The sequence below is a fragment of the Pogoniulus pusillus genome, chromosome 7 (assembly GCF_015220805.1).
Source record: "Pogoniulus pusillus isolate bPogPus1 chromosome 7, bPogPus1.pri, whole genome shotgun sequence".
Taxonomy (NCBI): Eukaryota; Metazoa; Chordata; class Aves; order Piciformes; family Lybiidae; genus Pogoniulus; species Pogoniulus pusillus.
The window spans coordinates 18,094,897-18,115,899 of NC_087270.1; the positions used below are offsets into that span (position 1 = coordinate 18,094,897).

General features: G+C 39.9%; 1 protein-coding gene across 3 annotated transcripts in view; it reads left to right on the forward strand.

Moving 5' to 3' along the window:
* Positions 1 to 21,003, forward strand: part of PLCB1 (phospholipase C beta 1) — a 434,017-nt gene that overhangs the window by 303,361 nt on the left and 109,653 nt on the right. For all 3 annotated transcript variants that reach the window (XR_010302819.1, XM_064146106.1, XM_064146104.1), the window contains exons 11-14: positions 7,325 to 7,482; positions 11,934 to 12,016; positions 18,409 to 18,493; positions 18,894 to 19,071. Coding sequence is in view for 2 of the 3 variants with exons in the window: in XM_064146106.1 (XP_064002176.1) it covers positions 7,325 to 7,482; positions 11,934 to 12,016; positions 18,409 to 18,493; positions 18,894 to 19,071 (504 nt within the window). In the remaining variant the exon portion in view is untranslated. The remainder of the gene's footprint in view (positions 1 to 7,324; positions 7,483 to 11,933; positions 12,017 to 18,408; positions 18,494 to 18,893; positions 19,072 to 21,003) is intronic.

Sequence of the window (21,003 nt, forward strand, 5' to 3'; positions counted from 1 at the left end):
TTTGTGGATTTCTTTTAAGCCCAGAAAAAGCACACAAAGAAAAAAAAAAAGTTAGCATAAAAAGAAACATGTGCACACTCTGAATTTATTTTTAATTAGCACTGATCATTTTCGTAGCCTTTAGTAGAAACCCTTGGCAGTACATCAAGTCCTGATTATTTATTTAGAAATGCTACTGCTTTCTTTTTCTGAAGGAAATGTAATTTTTGAGAACAAAGGTAAATAGTCCATGAAGAAAGAAGTGATTTAGAGTGAACCTAGGATAGATTAAAGAAATGTCATCGTTTGGTAACTTTTTTTTACTCTTTCTCATATCTTTTTGTCTCACTGGTATTATATTTATTTATTTACTCATTTGAACCTTTAATGTGTAATCCTCTTTTTTTCTGGTGTGATGGTTTGGGTGTTCTCCACCCCCATACACTTTAGAAATACCCAGACTAGACTCAGCCGGCTCTGGGAATATAAATGAAGCTATTTATTTACAGCAGCACAATATACAAGCAGCTATTTACAGTATATACAGTTATATACAGAAATATACAAGGTAAAAGGTAATACAGAAACACAACTCCCCTCTCAGAAACCTGAGTCCCCAGGAGAGGCTCTCAACCACCCCTGCACCTCCCCCCTGCCCCTCTCAACCTTACCCCAATCCCAAGGAAGAATAGAGGTTCAGCCAAGAGGTTAAGAAGCAAAGGTGCATTAGGCCAAGTGGAAGATGAGGTTAGTGAGATGCAGCTCAGTCAGCAGCCCAAGGCAGAGTGAGTGACAAAATGGCGAGAGTGTTATCTAATGTTCTCGTTTCTTCTTCAGCAAGACTCTGAGGGGAGTAGACATCACCATTGTTTTCCTTTCACAGCCTATGATCTAGTTCTTCTCACCAAAACAGTCTAGCTAGCTTCAAACTAGCACATCTGGTTTCTCACCATTCTCACCTCTTATCACAGTGGAGGGTGGCTTTGCAACATTTCTGTCAGCAGCACCCAAAGTCAAAGAGAAATGAGTCTGTGTCACTATCATCATTGCACACTGTGAACGCTGTGCAACTCAGTATTGTGTGTGTGAAATGTAAAATACGAAAATCACAAGCCTTTAATGTGTGTTTTGTCTTTGGCTAAAAGAAAAAATAGCATCAATAAGCTGCAGAGCTATCAGTTCAACATGTGTAGCCAACACAGGACCATCCCATTCACCTTCAGGATCTGCTTCCCAGCTTATGGTCTAGTACTTTTGGTTGTTCCTAGAAAAAATATCTCATGAGGGGCATATTTCCTTCTTTGTTGCTGCTCTGGCCTCTCCTCTACTGTCCTCTGGCTTATCTGTTCTCAGTGATTCCTTAGTCCTGTTATTGCTTATTATCAATGTTCAACACTTCCTTGAATCCTTCTACTTCATAGCCTCCAAATCAGTGTCTTCACTGTTTCCAAGATGACACCACAATATGGAAGGCAAGGAAGGCTGAATGATGCCTACCCTGTGCATGAGTTTGTCAAGCCACTGAGCAGTTTTTGACTGACTGATGTGTTTTGCTCATTTGATTGGCTAGTGAGACCCAAGATTCTGCTGTCTTATAGCTCCACCCACCCTGTTCTTCTTCATGGACTAGAGGATGGAGAAGCTCAGAGACAAATGCAGTAGAGAGGAACTGAGCTGAGGAGGAGCTACAGCCTTCTTTTTACTAGCAGACCCAGCTAATCATGTCCACCAATTTAAGACAGCTAAATGAGGTTCTTCCTGGAACTGGAGTCACACTTTTTCTTAGAACAAGAGCTACTGGGTAAAAAGAAGTGTTTGCTGTGCATCTCTTCCATCTGTCAGCAGTGTACAGGGGTATGTTTTTACCTTCCAGCTGTCATTCTATTTCATGGTACCACCTCAGAATATATTAAAACCTTTTGTAATTCTGAGAAGGGCTTAGTCTTCAGAGATTAAGTTAACACAAACATGATGACTAAATCTCTCAGGAAGGAAGCTACAGACCATTATCTGGGCCCTGTGTCCTGTTCAGTGCAAACATGGAAGCTGTTTTCACAGTTACATTGTTGAGTTGACTATAGGCATTTTAAAAAATCAGCAAAGGGAAAGCTGTTTTGCTTCACAAAGGGGAAAGATGGTCTGTGTGGAAGGTCTTAGGTGGACTTTTGTGAGACACCAGTTTGATGCCCTGCTCTCAGAAAACAAAAAATCCTGTCCTTCAATGAAATAATGATTCTCCTCTGCCTAACTTCCTTTCATCTTTGCTGTTTGGCTTTTGTGGAGAGCCAACTGTGCAGTTAAGCAGACTGAGTAAAATTTCCTTTGGTCTCTTGGTCTGTCATGTTTTTCCATGACATCTCTAATTTTGACAGGTCTTGTCTTACATGTTATCTGCCCTCCCAGAACAGCTTCACCCATGCCAGTTCCCTCTTGAGCCATGCGCTAAGTGAGGGACTTTTCTACTTTTAAAAGTGAGTGGAAACCTTGGAAAAGGGAGGTAAATAAATCATACAGACTATACCCTCAAAGCAAATGAATTATTCTAATGCATATCAAAACCAGACACTAAAATTTCTAGAGAAAGCTTGCCTCAAGTACCTGAAGTGGTGAATGTGAAGAGTTTATAGAAGATATTCATAGAATCATTAAGGTTGGCAAAGACATTTAAGATCATCGAGTCCAACTGTAACCCAGCTACCAGGACCACTAACTATATCCTGAAGCACCACATCTACACATGTCTTGAACACCTCCAGGGATGGCAACTCCACCACCTCCCTGGGTGGCCTGTTCCAAAGCCTCACACCTCTTTCATTAAAGAATTTTTTCATAATACCCAGTCTAATACCTAGCACAAGTTAAGTCTGTATTATTCAGCCTGATTTGAGATAACTGGATTCTCAAGAAGAAGAAAAGATCATGAGAGTGGTTTGTTTCCTTTCAGTATTACTTTATTCACTAACTCTTAGTGAGTTTTCAGGATCCTCTGTGCCTTTTCTTACTTTCCTCTTTAGGCCAACCAGTTGAAGCATATTGAAGTAAAATGTAAAATCCCTTCTTTAAAGAAGATGAAACTGTATTGAGGATTGGATAACCTCTGACTCCAATAGCAGCATTTGAAGATCTTCAGATAACTGAAATCTGTCAGACAAAGATTTGGAATGACAGCAGCAGGGGAAGAGTTTAAGTAGGCCTCACTCCCTCACTGCAGTTGGAGAGACTTATCTGGTCATGCAGTGTGTCTTTTCCAAGTGTGTTCTACAGCTAGGACGAAGGTTACCCTATGCAACTCATGCTAGGAGGTGTCCTGGCTGCTGCACTGGTAGTGGCAGATCTGAAATGCAGACTCAGAGGCTGGCCAGCATCAGCCCTCCTGGTGTATACAAGTGTTGCACCTTCTGCTTGGATGGGCCTCAGTCAGTGCCTTGACAGCAAGTGCATTCCTGCTCCTGGCCAGAGGAAGCCCAGCTACACATCCTGCTGTGGTCTAGTGTTAGATGTTGAAAGTAACAGCCACAGGGTGAAAACCTTAGTTTGATTTACATACAAACAGTAGCAGAATATGTCACAGTATGGAGTCCAACTCACTTGTTCTGTGAATGGCAAAGTACCTTGGAAGGAAAATACATTCAGACAAATGTACGGTCTCTAAAAAAACCCTTCACTGCCAGTACCTTCTGTTACTGCTGGGGTCAAGAGCCAAACTTGCAGTAGTACAGGGCTCTGAGTTTGCATGTTGCAAAACTACATCACATAATCCAGAACACTAATTACTTTTCCAGGACTTGTCTGAAGAGATGAGGTTTGGCAACTCATGTTTGTGCACAGTGAAGGGTGTATGCAGACACTTCATCATTCCAGGAGGAGGTGGTGCCATGGGTGGGGGAAGTGAAAGCAGCAAAGACTAAGGTTGCCCCAAATACTTGGATCCAGATACCTTCCAGTTTTGGAAGGATGAATGTCTATAAATGGTAACCAAATTCTAAGCCAATGTATTACACATAACTTGCATGTGGAAAGTGCTGAATGAACACAACAAAAATGCACTTGCTAAGAAACTTGCCGAAGTGTGGAATTGGTTTGTAAGGGAAAACATGGGCCATATATTGCTTCCTGTATCATGCTCATATCATTTAGCATAGGCTCGTTTTGCATATTGTCCCATCAGGTATGGTTTGACCAATTATATTCTTCAGAAAGGCAAGCTTTTGTCAAAATCTGTTTTTCCTTGTCCAGTATGAGGTGATGGAATACAAATACTATGGTATTACTGTAGATGCTGTGTGTGTTATAGAAAGGAATATATAATTAGTTTCCAGTATAAAAAAGCTATCTGTGCTCAAGATATTAAAAACACCATACTGGATATGATCCTGTTAGGTGCATTCTGAAATGGACTAACACCGACACTGTTAAAGGGATAGTTTCAAATAGATGCAAATAGAGTTTCACACAAGAGAAATGTATTAATAATATATCCAGAAAACATGAAGAAACATTCCTGATGTTCCATACTTCAGAAAAATAGGATGTTGAGATTATTAAACTGTTTGCTAGCATTTTGCACTCTGACTGGGAGTCTTTCTGAAGACTAAATGTTTTGGAGGTTTAATACCCTCTTACCCTTAGCAGGAATCCTTCCAAAATATCTGAGCCTTATTAATAAGTCTCATATGGCAAGTAATGCATGTCATGATTTACTTCTGTGCTTCTGAAGGTTAGGAATCTTGTAGTCCAAAATGGTTAGCAATAATAGCAGCCTGTAGTCTCTCAGAAAATATGTGTTGTTAGTCATAAAACAATTCTTAATCCAAATTCAATATGCTTTGAGGGAAAAGAAAAATAATGTGTAAACAGTTTTCTAAGTGAATGTAGCTTGTTAGGCAGTAGACTTCAGTGGACAGCAAAGTTTTCATAGGCAGATGCTTAGGGATGAGTACACAGAAATATATGCTGTTGTACCCTGACCCATGCTCACAGTTGTTTGCATCCTGCAAATAAAGAGAGATGCCTTTTACCTCAGACATTGGAAATGCAGCAGAAAAGTTTTTGAGGGAGTAAAGATAACTTTCCATAATCAGAGGAGAAGCACAGGAAAAAGTTCCATTAGGAAAAAAAAATTGAAAACCAGCACCACTCTCTAGGCCAGGCCCAGAGAGTGGTGGTGAATGGTGCCACATCCAGCTGGCAGCCAGTCACTAGTGGTGTTCCCCAAGGATCAGTGCTGGGCCCAGTCCTGTTCAATACCTGTTGATGATCTGGACAAGGGGATTGAGTCCAGCATCAGTAAGTTTGCAGATGACACCAAGCTAGGAGCAGGTGTCAAACTGTTCGAGGGTAGGAGAGACTGCAGAGGTACCTTGACAGATTGGATGGGTGGGCAGAGGCCAATGGGATGAGATTTAACAAGGCCAAGTGCAGGGTCCTACACTTTGGCCACAACAACCCCAAGCAGCACTACAGGCTGGGGACAGAGTGGCTGGAGAGCAGCCAGGAAGAAAGAGACATGGAGAGTACTGGTAAATAGTAGCTGAACACGAGCTAGCATTGTGCCCAGGTAGCCAAGAGAGCCAGTGATATCCTGGCTTGGATCAGGAACAATGTGGCCAGTAGGACAAGGGAGGTTATTCTTCCCCTGTACTCAGCACTGGTCAGGCCACACCTTGAGTACTGTGTCCAGTCCTGAGCTCCACCATTCAAGAGAGATGTTGAGGTGCTGGAATGTGTCCAGAGAAGGGCGATGAAGCTGGTGAAGGGCCTGGAACACAAACCCTATGAGGAGAGGCTGAGGGAGCTGAGGTTGTTTAGCCTGGAGAAGAGGAGGCTCAGGGGTGACCTCATTGCTGTCTACAACTACCTGAAGGGACATTGTAGCCAGGTGGGGATTGGTCTCTTCTGCCAGGCAACCAGCAACAGAACAAGGGGACACAGTCTCAAGTTGTGCTGGGCGTAGGTCTAGGCTGGATGTTAGGAGGAAGTTGTTTCCAGAGAGAGTGATTTGTCATTGGAATGGGCTGCCCAGGGAGGTGGTGGAGTCACCATCCCTGGAGGTGTTCAAGAAAAGACTGGATGGGGCACTTAGTGCCATGGTGTAGTTGACTGGATAGGGCTGGGTGCTAGGTTGGAGTGGATGATCTTGGAGGTCTCTTCCAACCTGGTTGATTCTATGATTATCACTTCACTGACTCCATTTGAATTTTGAGAACCATCCAGCACAGGCCAAGTTCTTGTTATTAATACATATTTTTCCATTGGTTCAAACAGGGATGAAAAATCTTACAGACTTCAGTAGGACTGATGTTATTATCACCAGCTCATATATCAGATCCAAATCATAAACGGGAGTATTCAAATAGAAGGGATATCTTGTTACAGTGGAAGGTGAAAAGACAGAGAGAGCAGACAGTGTTCTTTACTGTAGTTCCCAGTGTAAACCTAAACATAGAAATGGAGACAATATTCCAGTCTTGGTGAATTATTTATATGTCCCTCAGCAGTGAAATATGTTTACTATAAATGAAGTCACTGTTCCTTTAAAAAGCAAATTATTTCCCTTCAAGAGATCCAGGAAGGTCTTCTCAGGAAGTATACTAGAAAGGAGGAAATTGTATCCATTTTCTTCACATCTAAAACAAGCACTAAGCCATTCTTTCATTATCTTTACCACTCTGCTGCAAGAAATTTGTATTCATGTGACTGGAATCAGACCTGTGCAGGAGATGAAGACTCTATGCCTAAATATCCTTCCCTGAATGTGTCTGAATTTTCTTGTGGGTTTTGTTTTGATTGATTTTAATGCTTCCTGCGTTTAGAAAAAGCCAAATTTCCTTTACTTTTAGATTTATATCATTGTTAGAAACTGGTAGTTCAATTAAATATCTCCCCACATCAGGAAGTTTAACTAACTGATGCAGTGCACTGATTGGTGTATTAAATATTGATGTGAGATGGAGAAATGGTACCATTAGTGACTGTTCAGGAGGTTTGGTTTATCTTGATGTTGCTGTCCTGAATCCCTCCACTCGGCTTCACAGTGCTTATCAAAGAATAAGTCTTTTAGAACTAAGCCATTTTATTGTATTTATTTGATACTGTCAGAAGTTTTTGAGTTTGGCTAGTTCTCCTTGCTCACAGCAATTTCACTGAGGGCAGAATACAAACCATGACATTGACTCTGCCTGAGTTATTTCCATTACTTTCTTGTGCTTTCTGTATGCCTTTGAGTGTTATTCCTCTCAGCCGAGGGTGAAAGATGCTGTTAAGTCTAACTTTTATTAGATTATTTGTATTTATTCCTGAGGCTCAAAATCAGTTCCCTTTTTTTCATGTTCTTGTGCTGTCACAGCTGGCCAGCTGGCCGGTAACTCATCGGTGGAGATGTACCGGCAAGTGCTCCTGTCAGGCTGCCGCTGTGTGGAGCTGGACTGCTGGAAAGGACGCACAGCCGAAGAGGAGCCTGTCATCACACATGGATTCACTATGACAACCGAAATATCCTTCAAGGTACAGCAAGGCAGCACACTGCTGTAGTTTTCTACACCTGGGGCAGTTTCCTTCAAGTGAAATGCATCACAAATACATTACTAGAACATTACTGCATAGGTTGAAGAGAAATGGGAGGCCAAAAGTTGTTTTAAGAGATTTGAGAGGACCTGAAGAATCATTGGAAGGGAAGAATTGCAGTATTTGGACCTTTCAGGGAAAAGGCTTGTTGGGCATCATGACGGACAGAGGAGAAGGAATGATTTGATGTGATAGTCCATTGCATTTGGGGTCTGGACTTGGTCCCTGGGTCCGGGTCCGTGATTTTGTGCCTATCCCTGCAGCAGATCTCACAGAGAGAGAGACAGAATAGACTACAGACATATCTGAAAGATGAGATATTTTGCCACCACAGCTGGCTCTACATAGTGTCAAACAGGTCTGTGAATGCATCTAGAAGCAAGAGGATGGGGAGGAAGGACTGGTTTGTGTTAACAGCTCCATAGCATATGGCAGGGGAGAACTGAGATGAAGGCCACAAGGATTTGAACTGCAGTAAGCAGTGTAGTCCTTTTCTTTGCCTGCTAAGTGGAAGTAGGAGACGAAAGTACTCAACTGAATCAGGAAACAACAGCTAAAAAATGAGTGACAGTATGTGCTGGTGTGGGTACTCGGGATCAAATCCAGAGCGCTGGAGGATGAAAAAGAAAAATTAGTATCTTTGGAGATTGTGAAGGGAGTGTTTGTGACATTCAAACCCTAAACTGGTAATCTTTACTTCTCAATTTCATCTTCCATTTTCATTTTCTATAAAAGGTAGCTACTATGCCCTTAGAAATAACCTTCAGTTGTTATTGTCTTGTCATTCTTAAAGGTGTGTTCGATCTAAGCTGTTGGAGGGGCAGAATTGAAGAGTTTTACTACAGTATTAATATTGGTAGTCAGCACAGCTTGTAATGATACATCAGGACATCATTTGTGAAGTGTGAAAAAATAATTATTTTTCATCTGAGACACTAACTCACCACAGAAATATGTTTCTAGACTTACCTGTCCACCAGAAACGTGGAATGAAATCCATTACTGAACTCGGTTGTGTTGCATGTGATAGGTGTGGCTTCTCTACTAGCTACAGCTTTGAAGCATGTACCTTACGAGCTGTTGGAATCATAGAATCATAGAATCAACCAGGTTAGAAGAGACCTCCAAGATCATCCAGTTCAACCTAGCACCCAGCCCTAGCCAGTCAACTTCACCATGGCACTGAGTGCCTCATCCAGTCTTTTCTTGAACACCTCCAGGGACAGTGCCTTCACCACCTCCCTGGGCAGCCCATTCCAATGACAAATCACTCTCTCTGGAAACAACTTCCTCCTAACATCCAGCCTATACTTTCCCCAGCACAACTTGAGACTGTGTCCCCTTGTTCTGTTGCTGGTTGCCTGGCAGAAGAGACCAACCCGCACCTGGCTACAATCACCCTTCAGGTAGTTGTAGACAGCAATGAGGTCACCCCTGAGCCTCCAGGCTAAACAACCTCAGCTCCCTCAGCCTCTCCTCATGGGGTTTGCGTTCCAGACCTTTCACCAGCTTTGTTGTCTTTCTCTGGACACGTTCCAGCACCTCAACATCTCTATTGAATTGAGGGGTCCAGAACTGGACACAGTGCTCAAGGTGTGGCCTGACCAGTGCTGAGTACAGGGGAAGAATAACCTCCCTTGTCCTACTGGCCACACTGTTCCTGATCCAGACCTGGATGCCATTGGCTCTCTTGGCCACCTGGGCACACTGCTGGCTCATTTTCAGCCTACTATCTATCAGTACCCCCAGGTCCCTTTCCTCCTGGCTGCTCTCAGCCACTCTGGCCCCAGCCTGTAGCACTGCTTGGGGTTGTTGCGGACGAAGTGCAGAACCGTGCACTTGGCCTTGTTAAATCTCATCCCATTGGCCTCTGCTTTCCTTTAGGAATAAAGCAAACAACGCTGACACTCAGACAAACCACCAAATTGCACTTACACCAGAGCACCCCTTTCTTTTTTCGTTTTGTTTTCTCTCTTTCTTCATTGATTAAGTTAATCACAGAAAAATGTAAAAGAACCTTCTTACACATTTGTTACTAGCTTTATAGTTACGTTTATGTGAAGCCAATTATGTTTATAGGCATAGAGTTTGATTGCTGGGAGTCCTTTGTTTAAGGGAGATAAGTTCTTTGGTCATGAGCAGGAATTTAAAATAAAGTTGATCTGATTCTTAGAGGAATCTTTAGAAGAAATGAGAATTATCCCTGGCTGTTTAGATGTTCAACTCTAGGCATTGTGTTTTCAGGAAAGGTGTTGGAAGGTAATCAGGAATTTAAGGGCAATTATTTTTCTCTATACAGAAAAAATATATCAACTGCTTATTTCTTTTCGTCATTCAAAGCTTGGCTGAGGAGGAGCAAGATGATTGTGAAACAATGTGTCAGAAGTGTGTGAATCAATTCAGAGCAATCACTTTCTCTTATGCTGAATCATTTATCAGCTCATGCTTTTGGCGTGACCGTGGCCCACAACACTTCTGTTCAGTCTGTCAGTTTTTCCTGCTTCAGATAGACTTCCTGAAGTACATAGACAGAAGCAATATATACTCACAGTCCTTATCTTGCTGGAGGGTTTGTGGAGGGGTTTCTTGCTCTTTGCCTTGCTTAATGACACACAGAAATTAGTAAGAATTTTGGCCTGTGGATTGTGAGCTGCTGCCAGGGTGAGATCTTACAGGAAACCAACAATACTCTTCATGTCATAGCCAGGAATCTATGCATGTGTACTTTGTACATACGTAAGTCTTGGAGATTTGTTACATTTGAAGTATGGAATTCACCACATGGTTCCTCTCTTAACACAGAAAATTGCAATTGCATTTGAATGCAATGTGAGACTGAATCACCAGCATACTTGTTTTTCCACTGAACCAATGCCTGAACTTCTCATGCTTGGATTTCATCTGTGTAATCCTGATTTTACTCTTTCAGATTATTTTTTCCTAATAATGCTGTATTTCATCCCTTTGCAGTTGAAAATAAATTCATGGATTTACACCACAGCTTGAGCACTGTGTAGGATCAAGAAAGGCTCTTATATTCAGCCTTAAATGATTTTAAGCCCTGAATAATGACCTGTAACTAACCAAGGGGAGGGTGCAGGTGGGTGGAGACCAAGCTAGTGCTAAGGACTTGAGTGGAGAACATCCAGTCTGCATTTGTAACCCAATTCTTGTCACTACTATTCAATTCTAATGGCAAAATTGCCTCAGTAGCAACACATGGTGATTTTCTGGAGCTGGAAAGAAAGTGTGCAGTGGGAATCACTCCATTCCACACTCCCCTGTGGGAGAACTGCTGCTGTGAAACTGCAGCTTCCTACCTATATTCACCTAGCATTCTCCACCATTTACTCTTCTTCCAGTAAATGCTTTGACTTTCTACTGTCTTTAAAGGGTAGAAGTGGTCTTAGACACTGGGTTGATATTTACTTTCATTTCAACCCACATCAGAAGAATGTACCAGAATATCAGCTTTCATTTTAGGAAATGTATTTCTTACTGTTATGCTTCTGAGCTGAGCCTTTAAACATACAATTAATGAACAAAAGAAATAATCAGAGGAGACTTGTTTAAAATAAATAAATACATTGCAGTGTAGCCATCCTTATGATCTGGGACGGAGCAGGCTTGTGGGTTCTTACAAGCTCCAGATTTTGACAGCTGTGCATATGGAAAGTTCTTTTGGGAAAAAAAAAGATTTGTCTTCCAATAAAACTCTGAATAGTTTGCAACATTACTATATTGTGCACCCCACTAAAATCTGTATTATCCCATAATCTCTCTGTTAGATTTACAGTTGCCATTGTCCTTCACAGATGAAAAGAAGCTTCTACAGAAGTTTCAGTATCTGAGCCTGCTGTTTGGTGATTACTAGGCAGCCAGTTGTTTTGAGTAATGTCTTTTTTTTCTTTCTTTTGCCTTAAAGACATTTCTTTCATTAAAAAAAAAAAAAGAGAGAGAACTTTAGAGTCAGAGTGACTAAGGATTTTATGGATGCATGCTTGTGCTGGTGATGTTTGGAAGGTATGCATTTGTCAGAGCATGTTTATTATTATGCAGAATGGTTTGTGATAATCATAGCTTTAGGCATGGAACAACTCTGTACAAAGGCCAAGTTTTACATTTAAACTATTGATTTAGGCAGACATGAGTAATTTCTTAAGAAATGCTGCGCTTGAGGCTTATCAGGCATTTAGAAGATTTGATTACAGTTCAGGTTGAAAAATACAGTTGCTGCAATAGCACCTCCAGAGCTTTTTGGGATGTTTGGAATGGAAGGTCCGATTTCAGTTGGTTTGGGTATGGTTTAAGACCACTTCATGCCTTTTCTGTCTTCAAATGCTGTTTCTTTGGAGGCATAAATTTGTAACTCTATATATTTTGATTTTTAGGAAGTAATAGAAGCTATTGCTGAGTGTGCGTTCAAGACATCACCCTTTCCAATCCTCCTTTCCTTTGAAAATCATGTGGATTCGTAAGTAATTACCAAGTTTTCCTGTATGACGTTAGATATTTTAATAAGGTCTGAGCATAGAATTAGATATGTATTTATGGCAGTTTTATTGTGTGATACAATCATCAGCTCTTACCCGAAACACTCTTGTATCAGCCCAGGTAACCAAGATGATCAGACTGAATTGAGCTTGTTCTTAAAAGCCTTTGCATGAAAGATAGAATTTGAATAGCTGTGAGACAAGTTGAGTTAACCTACACTCTCAGCATGTTTAGATGTAGTGTAGTGGCAGTTCATCAAAAAAAAAAGAAACAGTATCGGACCCACTTATGATCCTTCTGCCCTATAAGTATGTTCTGTGCACAGAATTTGATCCTTCTCTTGCCTTCATTTCTATGGCCAAAACCATAGCCTATCAGGACTGCAAAGTAGATAATATGGATGGCCAAGAACTGTTCATTTTCTGCCAAAAAACACCAGTTTGCCTGAGCTGTTTTCTTTTATATTTTTGTTATGTAAAGAGCACATATTTTCTGTACAAGAGAATAAAAAATTAAGTGAGAACACTTCTAAATTTGTCCCAATGTTCTATCTTATTACTATTATTATTTTAGTTACAGTTTTTCTTTTAAGTTTGACATTAACTTTGTTTTTGAACATAGAGACCGCATGGTTCATAGAGGGGTGATAGTCACACCTAACATTTATCTCAACTTCAGTTTACATTTTCTCTTTTTGCTTTCTTCTGCGAAAACATTTTCAACCCTTCTGGGACCAGTTTAGACTGGGAAACTTTTTTTTTTAATGTGAATGAAAAAATAATCTTTGGGACAGTTGTGAATGATTTAACACGAATCAGAATGGGTGTTGGCACTTTTGCTTCTTCAAGAGGGATAAAGAGCGAGGGCTAACTGCTTTTCCATTGTTTTAGGGAGAACATTCTCATCATAAGGGAAGAAACTGGTAGAAGAAGCTATGTAAGAATGTTTTTAAGAACACATGACAATACTGATCAGATGAAAAATTATGTAGGTAGAAAAATACAAAACCTGAGAGCTTCCCTACACTACCTGTGTACCATAGAGTATGACTTTACACTGCCTCTTGTGGGCAAATAACATGCTTGCTCAGTGCACATTTAAAGGCCACATGGTTATGATTCAAACAGCAACCTGTAAATCCCACACAGTTATTTCAATCTTCCTCTGAGAGACCACACAGGCACTGTGTTTAATTTCTTTCTCCAACTGGTACCCTCGCACCTTTCTTTTTCATATAAGTTATATCACTTTGGACTTGTTTATTCTCACCTGCTGCCGTAGGGTTTAACTCACAGTGCTTTACTCAGTGCTTCCAAGTGCAGCCTGTCATCTTTAGAAAGATCTCAAGAAAGATTCTGCAGTGCGTTATAGTTTGTATTCATTCCTCTGTATTTGTTAAAATACACATTCACTGTGTTGCTATAAAACAGAGAAAAATTAACATCCAGTTTATTTTAATCAGAAGAATTACATTTTTCTTCCTTTAAAGTAATTGAGACTTAAATCTTTGACTCATCCAAGGTGATCTATTCTTTTTAAGGGAAATAAAGAAGTAAATAATTTGACAATATGAATTCCTGTCAGATATAACTTATGTAAAAAAGTGGCTTAAAAACTACCAGATGAAACATTGCCAAAATGAAAGGTGGTGTGATGTCTGAAAGGGAACAGAGTTACGACTCTGATACTCCAGTAATGAGAATTTGCTCCCTAGAAATCATTGAACCTTCTCTTCAGAAAACTCCAATCATGTAGTAGTAAACCATCCCTAAGTGTGTTATTTGATGTCCTTTTCCATGCATTGCTATGTCATAGGTTTGTAGCAGAGCAAGTCAGCAAAAACAGTATCAAATATCTTCTCTTTCTGAGGCTTTATTGATTTTTTTCCCTGCAGTAAATCATCAGACTTAATGTGTGATTTCTAAGTTTGACTTGGCAGAAAATAATTCCTACTTATTTTACTGACTGCTACAATTATCTCTTCATTTCTTCACTACTTGCTAGAGAAATCTGAAATTAGTCATGCCACTCATAGAAAATCTCACCTAATTTCATGGAGTGCTCCTTTTGTCTTTTCATGTGCTTAGAAAGTTGTTTTTCTCCTTGATCTCAAATGATGGGCTTTGCTCTGAGTATTATATAGACACTTAGCATTTTTTGTTAAAACTACTGTCAAACAAATAAACTGACATCAGTTCTTACTTTTCTGTAGTCAAAATACACTCCATAGTCTATTTCTTCTTGCCTCTTTTTATACAATGAATAATTTAATAAGAGGTGAGCATATGGATTTTTGTAATATATCAAACATTACATAGACCTTAATTTGTTTTGAAGTAAAAGCATGCAGACTGAAAAAAGACTGCATTAAGAAAAGCTGTGATTCTATAAAAAAAATAGAAAAGTGTGAAATGAAAATGTTGAAAGGACCTCAAGAAGACCTTGACGTTTGAAACTGGGCTTGCAAGAAGATAAGCAATCTGCAAGCAGACACTCTATAATTAGAAATACACTGATGACATAGCAAAAAGGTTAAGTGATCCTTGAGCAGTATCCATATAAGATTGCTTCCAAGATTAAATTTAATTACAGTTACTCATATTGCTGTTTTTTTGCTGGAATTGTTATTTCAAATATTAACAGGATTTTTATCACTTTTTCTTCCTGCACTTTAAATTATTTTAGACTTTTCTGGGAAGCAGTTGGGTCTTTTGTCTTTGCAGAAGAACAATCTCTGCAGAAGTGATAATAAAATAATGTTAGGAGAGGTAGTCGTGCAGCAGTGCCAGAGAGCCTCTGTGACTGACCTTCATAACAGGCATAATGCTCACACAGTAAAACAAAGTGCAAGCAGTACAGTCAAAGTAATGAAAAAAAAATCTTAATAATCTTTGTGTTTCCATATCTCCAGGTATCGTGTTCCCACTTTAACTTCCCTTGCCCTGGCACATTTAGGGGGCATATATAATTAGTCTGTATGCTACCTGTGCATGTCTGCACAGTGAAAATCATAAAGCAGATAAAGTCAGCTCTTTTCAGGCAATCGCTTTTCATTACAATGCATGAGAGCTGAGAGAGTTTCCAATAACAGTAGTGGTGGATCAGGAAGTACCTGCTTTTTTGTTTCCTAACGCAAATAGGGAAAAAGACTGGTGTAAAAAAAGTTGGTATTTCAGACTGTTGGTCTGGTTCATAATTTTGAAAGAAGGGAAAACAAAAAGAAACTGGTATTCCAACTTTTTAAATACTGTAGTAGTAATCATAGAATCAACCAGGTTGGAAGAGACCTCCAAGATCATCCAGTCCAACCTAGCACCCAGCCCTAGCCAGTCAACTAGACCATGGCACTAAGTGCCTCATCCAGTCTTTTCTTCAACACCTCCAGAGACAGCGACTCCACCACCTCCCTGGGCAGCCCATTCCAATGCCAATCACTCTCTCTGTGAAGAACTTCCTCCTAACATTCAGCCTATACCTACCCTGGCACAACTTGAGACTGTGTCCCCTTGTTCTGTTGCTGGTTGCCTGGGAGAAGAGACCAAACCCCACCTGGCTACAACCTCCTTTCAGGTAGTTGTAGACAGCAATGAGGTCACATCTGAGCCTCCTTTTCTCCAGGCTAAGCAACCCCAGCTCCCTCAGCCTCTCCTCATAGGGTTTGTGTTCCAGGCCTTTCGTCAGCCTTGTCGCCCTTCTTTGTATGCATGCACACACACATATATACATAAAAGAGAGAGAACACAAGAAAACTGTCATTTGGTTCACAAGAGCCTAAATATTTTTGTTATTCTGTCCTAGGAGCTTTTTAAAATACCTGTACATATAGTCCAGTTTACAAAGACAAATATTTTTTTTTCACATCAGCATTTTCATATTTCAGCCGTGTCAACTATTGCATAACTTTTTAATATTATTAAAAGCCATTCATTTTTCACATAATTTTCCTTCCTTTTGCCTCTGGGGTGCTGTGACATTGAAATTTATGCTCTCAAATAATGTCACATTACATTTTTCTCTTTTGCAAAAATGAAAGTTCTTTCTGTGCTCTCTTTGAAGTAAACATGTAATTAAACACAGAAGATCAGAAGAATTTGTTCTAGCTGTGGTGATAGTTTGAATTTTGTTAGATTTAACTCTTGCCTTTTTTCTTGGGTGTTTTTATTCCTGTTGAGTTCTTTTTGGAGTTAATGTGGCCATTTAAAAGTACTGCTGACATATCTAATTCTTACTCTTGTGACTTAAAGAGATGGCTCTTGAACTTTCTGCGGTTTAAGAGTGTGGGTCTATTCAGGTGATACACAGGTAATGACCCCCAGAACTATAGAGTATAAATGGTCTGCTTGCTAGAGTGAGATACCTTCCTTTTCCTTGGTAGCTGCTGTAGCTACCACACTTGTAGCTTCCCATAGTGCTCTCCCTTGTGGGTTCTTAATTCACTGCTTTTCTTGTCTTCATCTTAATTTTCCATCTTCAGGTAAAAGTGACTTGTAGCTTTTTTTGCAAAATTGGTTGCATGCAATGAAAGCATTAATGAAATGCTGCAGTGATTTAAACTGCATGCAGCACCTATGAAGCTTTGTGGAATAGTTTAAAGCCTCCTCACAATATATTTTGTTAGTGACTGAGGTAATGATCAGGTCACCCTGTATTGGTTTCAAGGGGCATCCAAGAATGCTGATGTCAGGGAAATTACATTTTCCAATTCAAATGCCACCCAGCGTTTATCTGAGCTCTGGTTTGGCTTTGCTGACCCCAGGAAGAGCTGGTGTGCCAGGTGCTCAGTTGGTAGCTAATGACAAACCAGGCAGAGAGGCTGGTTTAGTTACAGTTTGCAAGAGAAAAATGAGCACTTCTTTTTTTCTCTATACCCAGCACTATTTTGTCCTGAAAAATAGCTCCATGGTAACATAACCACTTATAGCATTTGTGTATCTTCCATGATATGCAGATCATAATTACAGTAGTTAAGCAAGTGATGTTAAGCAATATAAGCTTGTCCTTTAATCAAGTCTTCTCAACCAAGTATCAAAAAAGGAAACTTTTAAAGATCCCTGAGCTCAGATGATAGAGGTTTTAAACAGGCACATAAACCAAAATTTCACAGTTGTCTAAAATTAGCAAGAGAGTGACTGTTGCACTGAGCTGCATTCTAAGAGGGTTTTAAATATTTTTGAGCAGTCCTAAAACTTTCATCATTGACATGCAGGAATTATTTCATTCTTTGGTTACACTTTGGGAAAAGTACAGTTTACTGAGGTTACATGTACTTCTACAAGATGGTATGAAAACACCTGAAGTAATTTACTATGGTAAAATTTGAAACTCTAACTGAATTTAAATTCCCTGTACTCAGCACTGGTCAGGCCACACTTTGAGTCCTGTGTCCAGTTCTGGGCCTCTCAATTCATGAGAGAATTTGAGGTACAGGAACATGTCCATAGATGGGTGACGAATCTGGTGAGGGGCCTGGAACACAAGGTCCTGAGAGCAGTGCAGAAATTTTAGTGCAAACCCAGTCTGAGAGCTGTGTGGACTGGTCTGTGCTTTGTTGTGAAGTGCAGTGCAGAGGGGCAACTGCAGCTCCAAGCAGGACTGTGTCTGGATGGACTGCCAGGCTGCACATGCACATCACCCATCTCACCCAGTCTCACAAACAGGATGGGAAAGTGAGCTACATTTTAGCAGGAAATCTGCAGCAAAACTAACTGCATTTTAGAAGTCTACATTAAAACTAGTGCTTCTCTAGTAGTGCTTATAAATGATGCAGCTTTGCTGGTTTTGAGACCCAGGTAATATCTTCTGCTTCTTCTATATGGCAGAGTTGCTGAGTGAGGTGACAGGTACCCCTGGTTTGAGAAATTGAATAGAGATACCTGCACAGGCAATTGCTTTCTGTGTAACTGGTCTTTATGCCTTAGGTCAGGTATGACAAAAAGAGGACAAAATCCAAATGGAATTGGAGAGGGTATGTGAGAAGAATGTGAAGCATGTCTTCAAGTAACAAAAGCAGAAAAATATGTAAACTTGGAATAAAAATATTGCCTGAAAGAGACAAATTCATGTAATGATTTTTTCCCTCAAGGTAACAACTGACAGTGTCAAGTTTTTTATTGTCTCAGTGCATGGGAGTGTTAGCAGATCAATTTCTCTAATATTCAATTGGCTAGGGCCTTTACTTCACGTGCAGTCCTTTTGATACGTTCTATCACAGAAATCAGAGCGATTGTGTGATATATCTAGGTCCCTGTAAAATTCACAGCAATTGCATCAGGAAATGATACCTAGTTTAGGGATATTAGTTGCTCCATTACTGCTGCTCTTATTCTATAGCTTTAGTAGGACTCATTTCTTTCTTTCTTTTCTCCCCTTTAGCCCTAAACAACAGGCAAAAATGGCAGAGTACTGCAGATTAATATTTGGAGATGCATTGCTTATGGATCCATTGGAAAAATACCCGGTAATATGAGTTGGTATTTATCAGATCACAAATGTTTGTGTGAATTTTTATTTAGGCATTTCAGTCCTGTGTCATTCACAGCTAACCTTTCAAAACAGTGTCTAAAGCAGGGTGTGTTACATAATGAGAGCTGTTATTGATGTAAGCCTGTCATTTCTGATGCAGAGATTGTCCTGTTACAGTGAATTGTAATCTTCTAAATGAAACTGACTCTCATAGCTGCCATTTTGGAATGTAGGTATTCATATATGAACTAATACTTCAATTATGACTGTAGACAATTCATTTTAACAGCATTTATAGAGGTTACAAAATAATCTTGCACCATATGTGCCTGAAGAAATTCCCATAAGCTCATTTTTCTTTTTGTTGTAACAAATTTCTCATCCTTTTCTTCAAGCTTGAACCTGGGGTTCCTCTCCCAAGCCCTATGGATTTAATGTACAAAATTCTGGTGAAGAATAAAAAGAAGTCACATAAGTCTGCAGATGGAAGTGCAAAGAAGAAGCTCTCAGAGCAAGCTTCCAACACATGCAGTGATACATCTAGTATGTTTGAACCTTCCTCCCCTGGTGCAGGTATGAACTGAATTCACAGATTTATTTGTCCCTAAATCACAAATGCTTAATTACAGCTGTAATGTATTTACATTGCTCTGGCAAGGTAGAGGTACACCAGTGTGGGCCTGCTCAGTAGGGAACATTGATGCAGGAATCTTTGAAGGCTCATGGTATGTACTAACATCTATCATTTACCTTAGGAAGCAGTGCTAGCTATCGACTCCTCCACCCTTCTTTACCTTTTCCATCTGGCAAGCCCAATACCAAATAGAAATGGTTGGGTTTTTTCTATTGCTCCTGAGACATGCCAACATTTTGTGCCTTTTGGGGCTTAACCTACTGCACAAGAGAATTGCAGTGGTTCTGCAATGTCTTAAAATAGAAGGTATTTGTGAATGAGGTGTCTGTTCCTTCATGCAGGCAAGGGTCAACCCTGTGCTGTCTTGCCTTAAGTGGGAACACCTCACAGATCTCCATGTAGTGTCCAATAAGATGTTTTTCTGTTTCAGAGATAGAAACAGGCAAAAATAATACAGCAAACAAATACTGGTTACCATTAGGAATTGTAGGGAATGTAGCCAGTGGAAATCAGTGTGTTACATTTAATTTGTTCATAATTAGCAGAATTTTTAAAGTCAAAACCTAAATAGAAAAGTTACTATCATGTAATGCATATATTTTGGTGCTGGATACAAATCTGCAGGGGATTGGTATGCAAAAATGAGTAAAAGATGGTCTTTGACCTGAAGAGCTTAAAGCCTAACAAGAAAAGACAAAGAGAAATGCAGAGAAATATGATAAACTAAGGATTGCTTAAACTATAGGAGCAGATTAGCAGCAGGACAAACAACAAAATGTGTGTATCCCAATTTTCAGCCCAGTGTCTGTTCTCTGCACTGTTCTTTCTATTAAGACTGAGATTTTTGCTCACTAAAAGCATAGACTTTATTCTGCACTAGTAGAATACTTACAGAGCAAATTGAGAGCTCCACTGGAATGTAAGTTCATTACCATTTGCTATTAAAAAACTTTTCCATTGTTTGTAATTTTTTTCTATACTTTGATTAATTGAGCTGAAAATTCTCCTGCTGGCATCTTGCCTCAAGCCATATTTAAAAATCCTGCTGTATTTCTGGATAATATTGTTTATCCTATTAAGAAGCAAAGAAAGACTTTTCAACTATTGTGTTAAGAAACTTTGAAAAGAGCATGTTTTGGAGTAGGGCTTGTATTTCAAAGGAAGATTCGTAGTGGTGTCAGGAGTAATTTAATATTGTTTTCTTGATTTGCTTTAGACAAATCCCAGGCAACAGAAGAATAACTATACGTATGCCAACTGACTCCTTTTCAACACTTGAAATCAACCCTAGATTCCTAACTACATTTTTGTACCAGCACAGAGCGAGCACTCACTGGCAAAATATATGTCTTTTGCTGTATGATGTGAATGGAGGGAAACAGCTTTGTCTCTATGAGCTTTTATAGGAAGAGACTTGGGCTGTGAATCTAGATGTTGACAATGATAAAAGGCAGGGAGGTCAGTCCCTTAAGTGGGTGTGTAATTGTAGAAATTAACTATGATTATTATGCCTGTATATAACAGCCTCTTTTAACTGCGGTTTGTGAAGATGCGTACTTAAAAAAGTCTAGAACTGAGACTGCAAAATCGATGCAGTCACTTGGTTCATCTGCGACTGCCAAAACGTATTACTTATAATCCTTCTGTCAGCCACTGTTTCTCCTTTAGGACGTCTGTCACTTTTGGAAGATGCAATTAGTCAATATTTTTTCTCTGTCATTCAATAATTGATCCTAAATGTAGCATCCTCATCTTGTAGTGAAATTCCGTGGGGGTAGCCAGCCTGCTTATGAGCACTTAGTCAAGGAGCACTGAATTGATCCGAACAATACCTGTGGGAAATGAGGTAACATTAAGCCACTTCTAGGGCC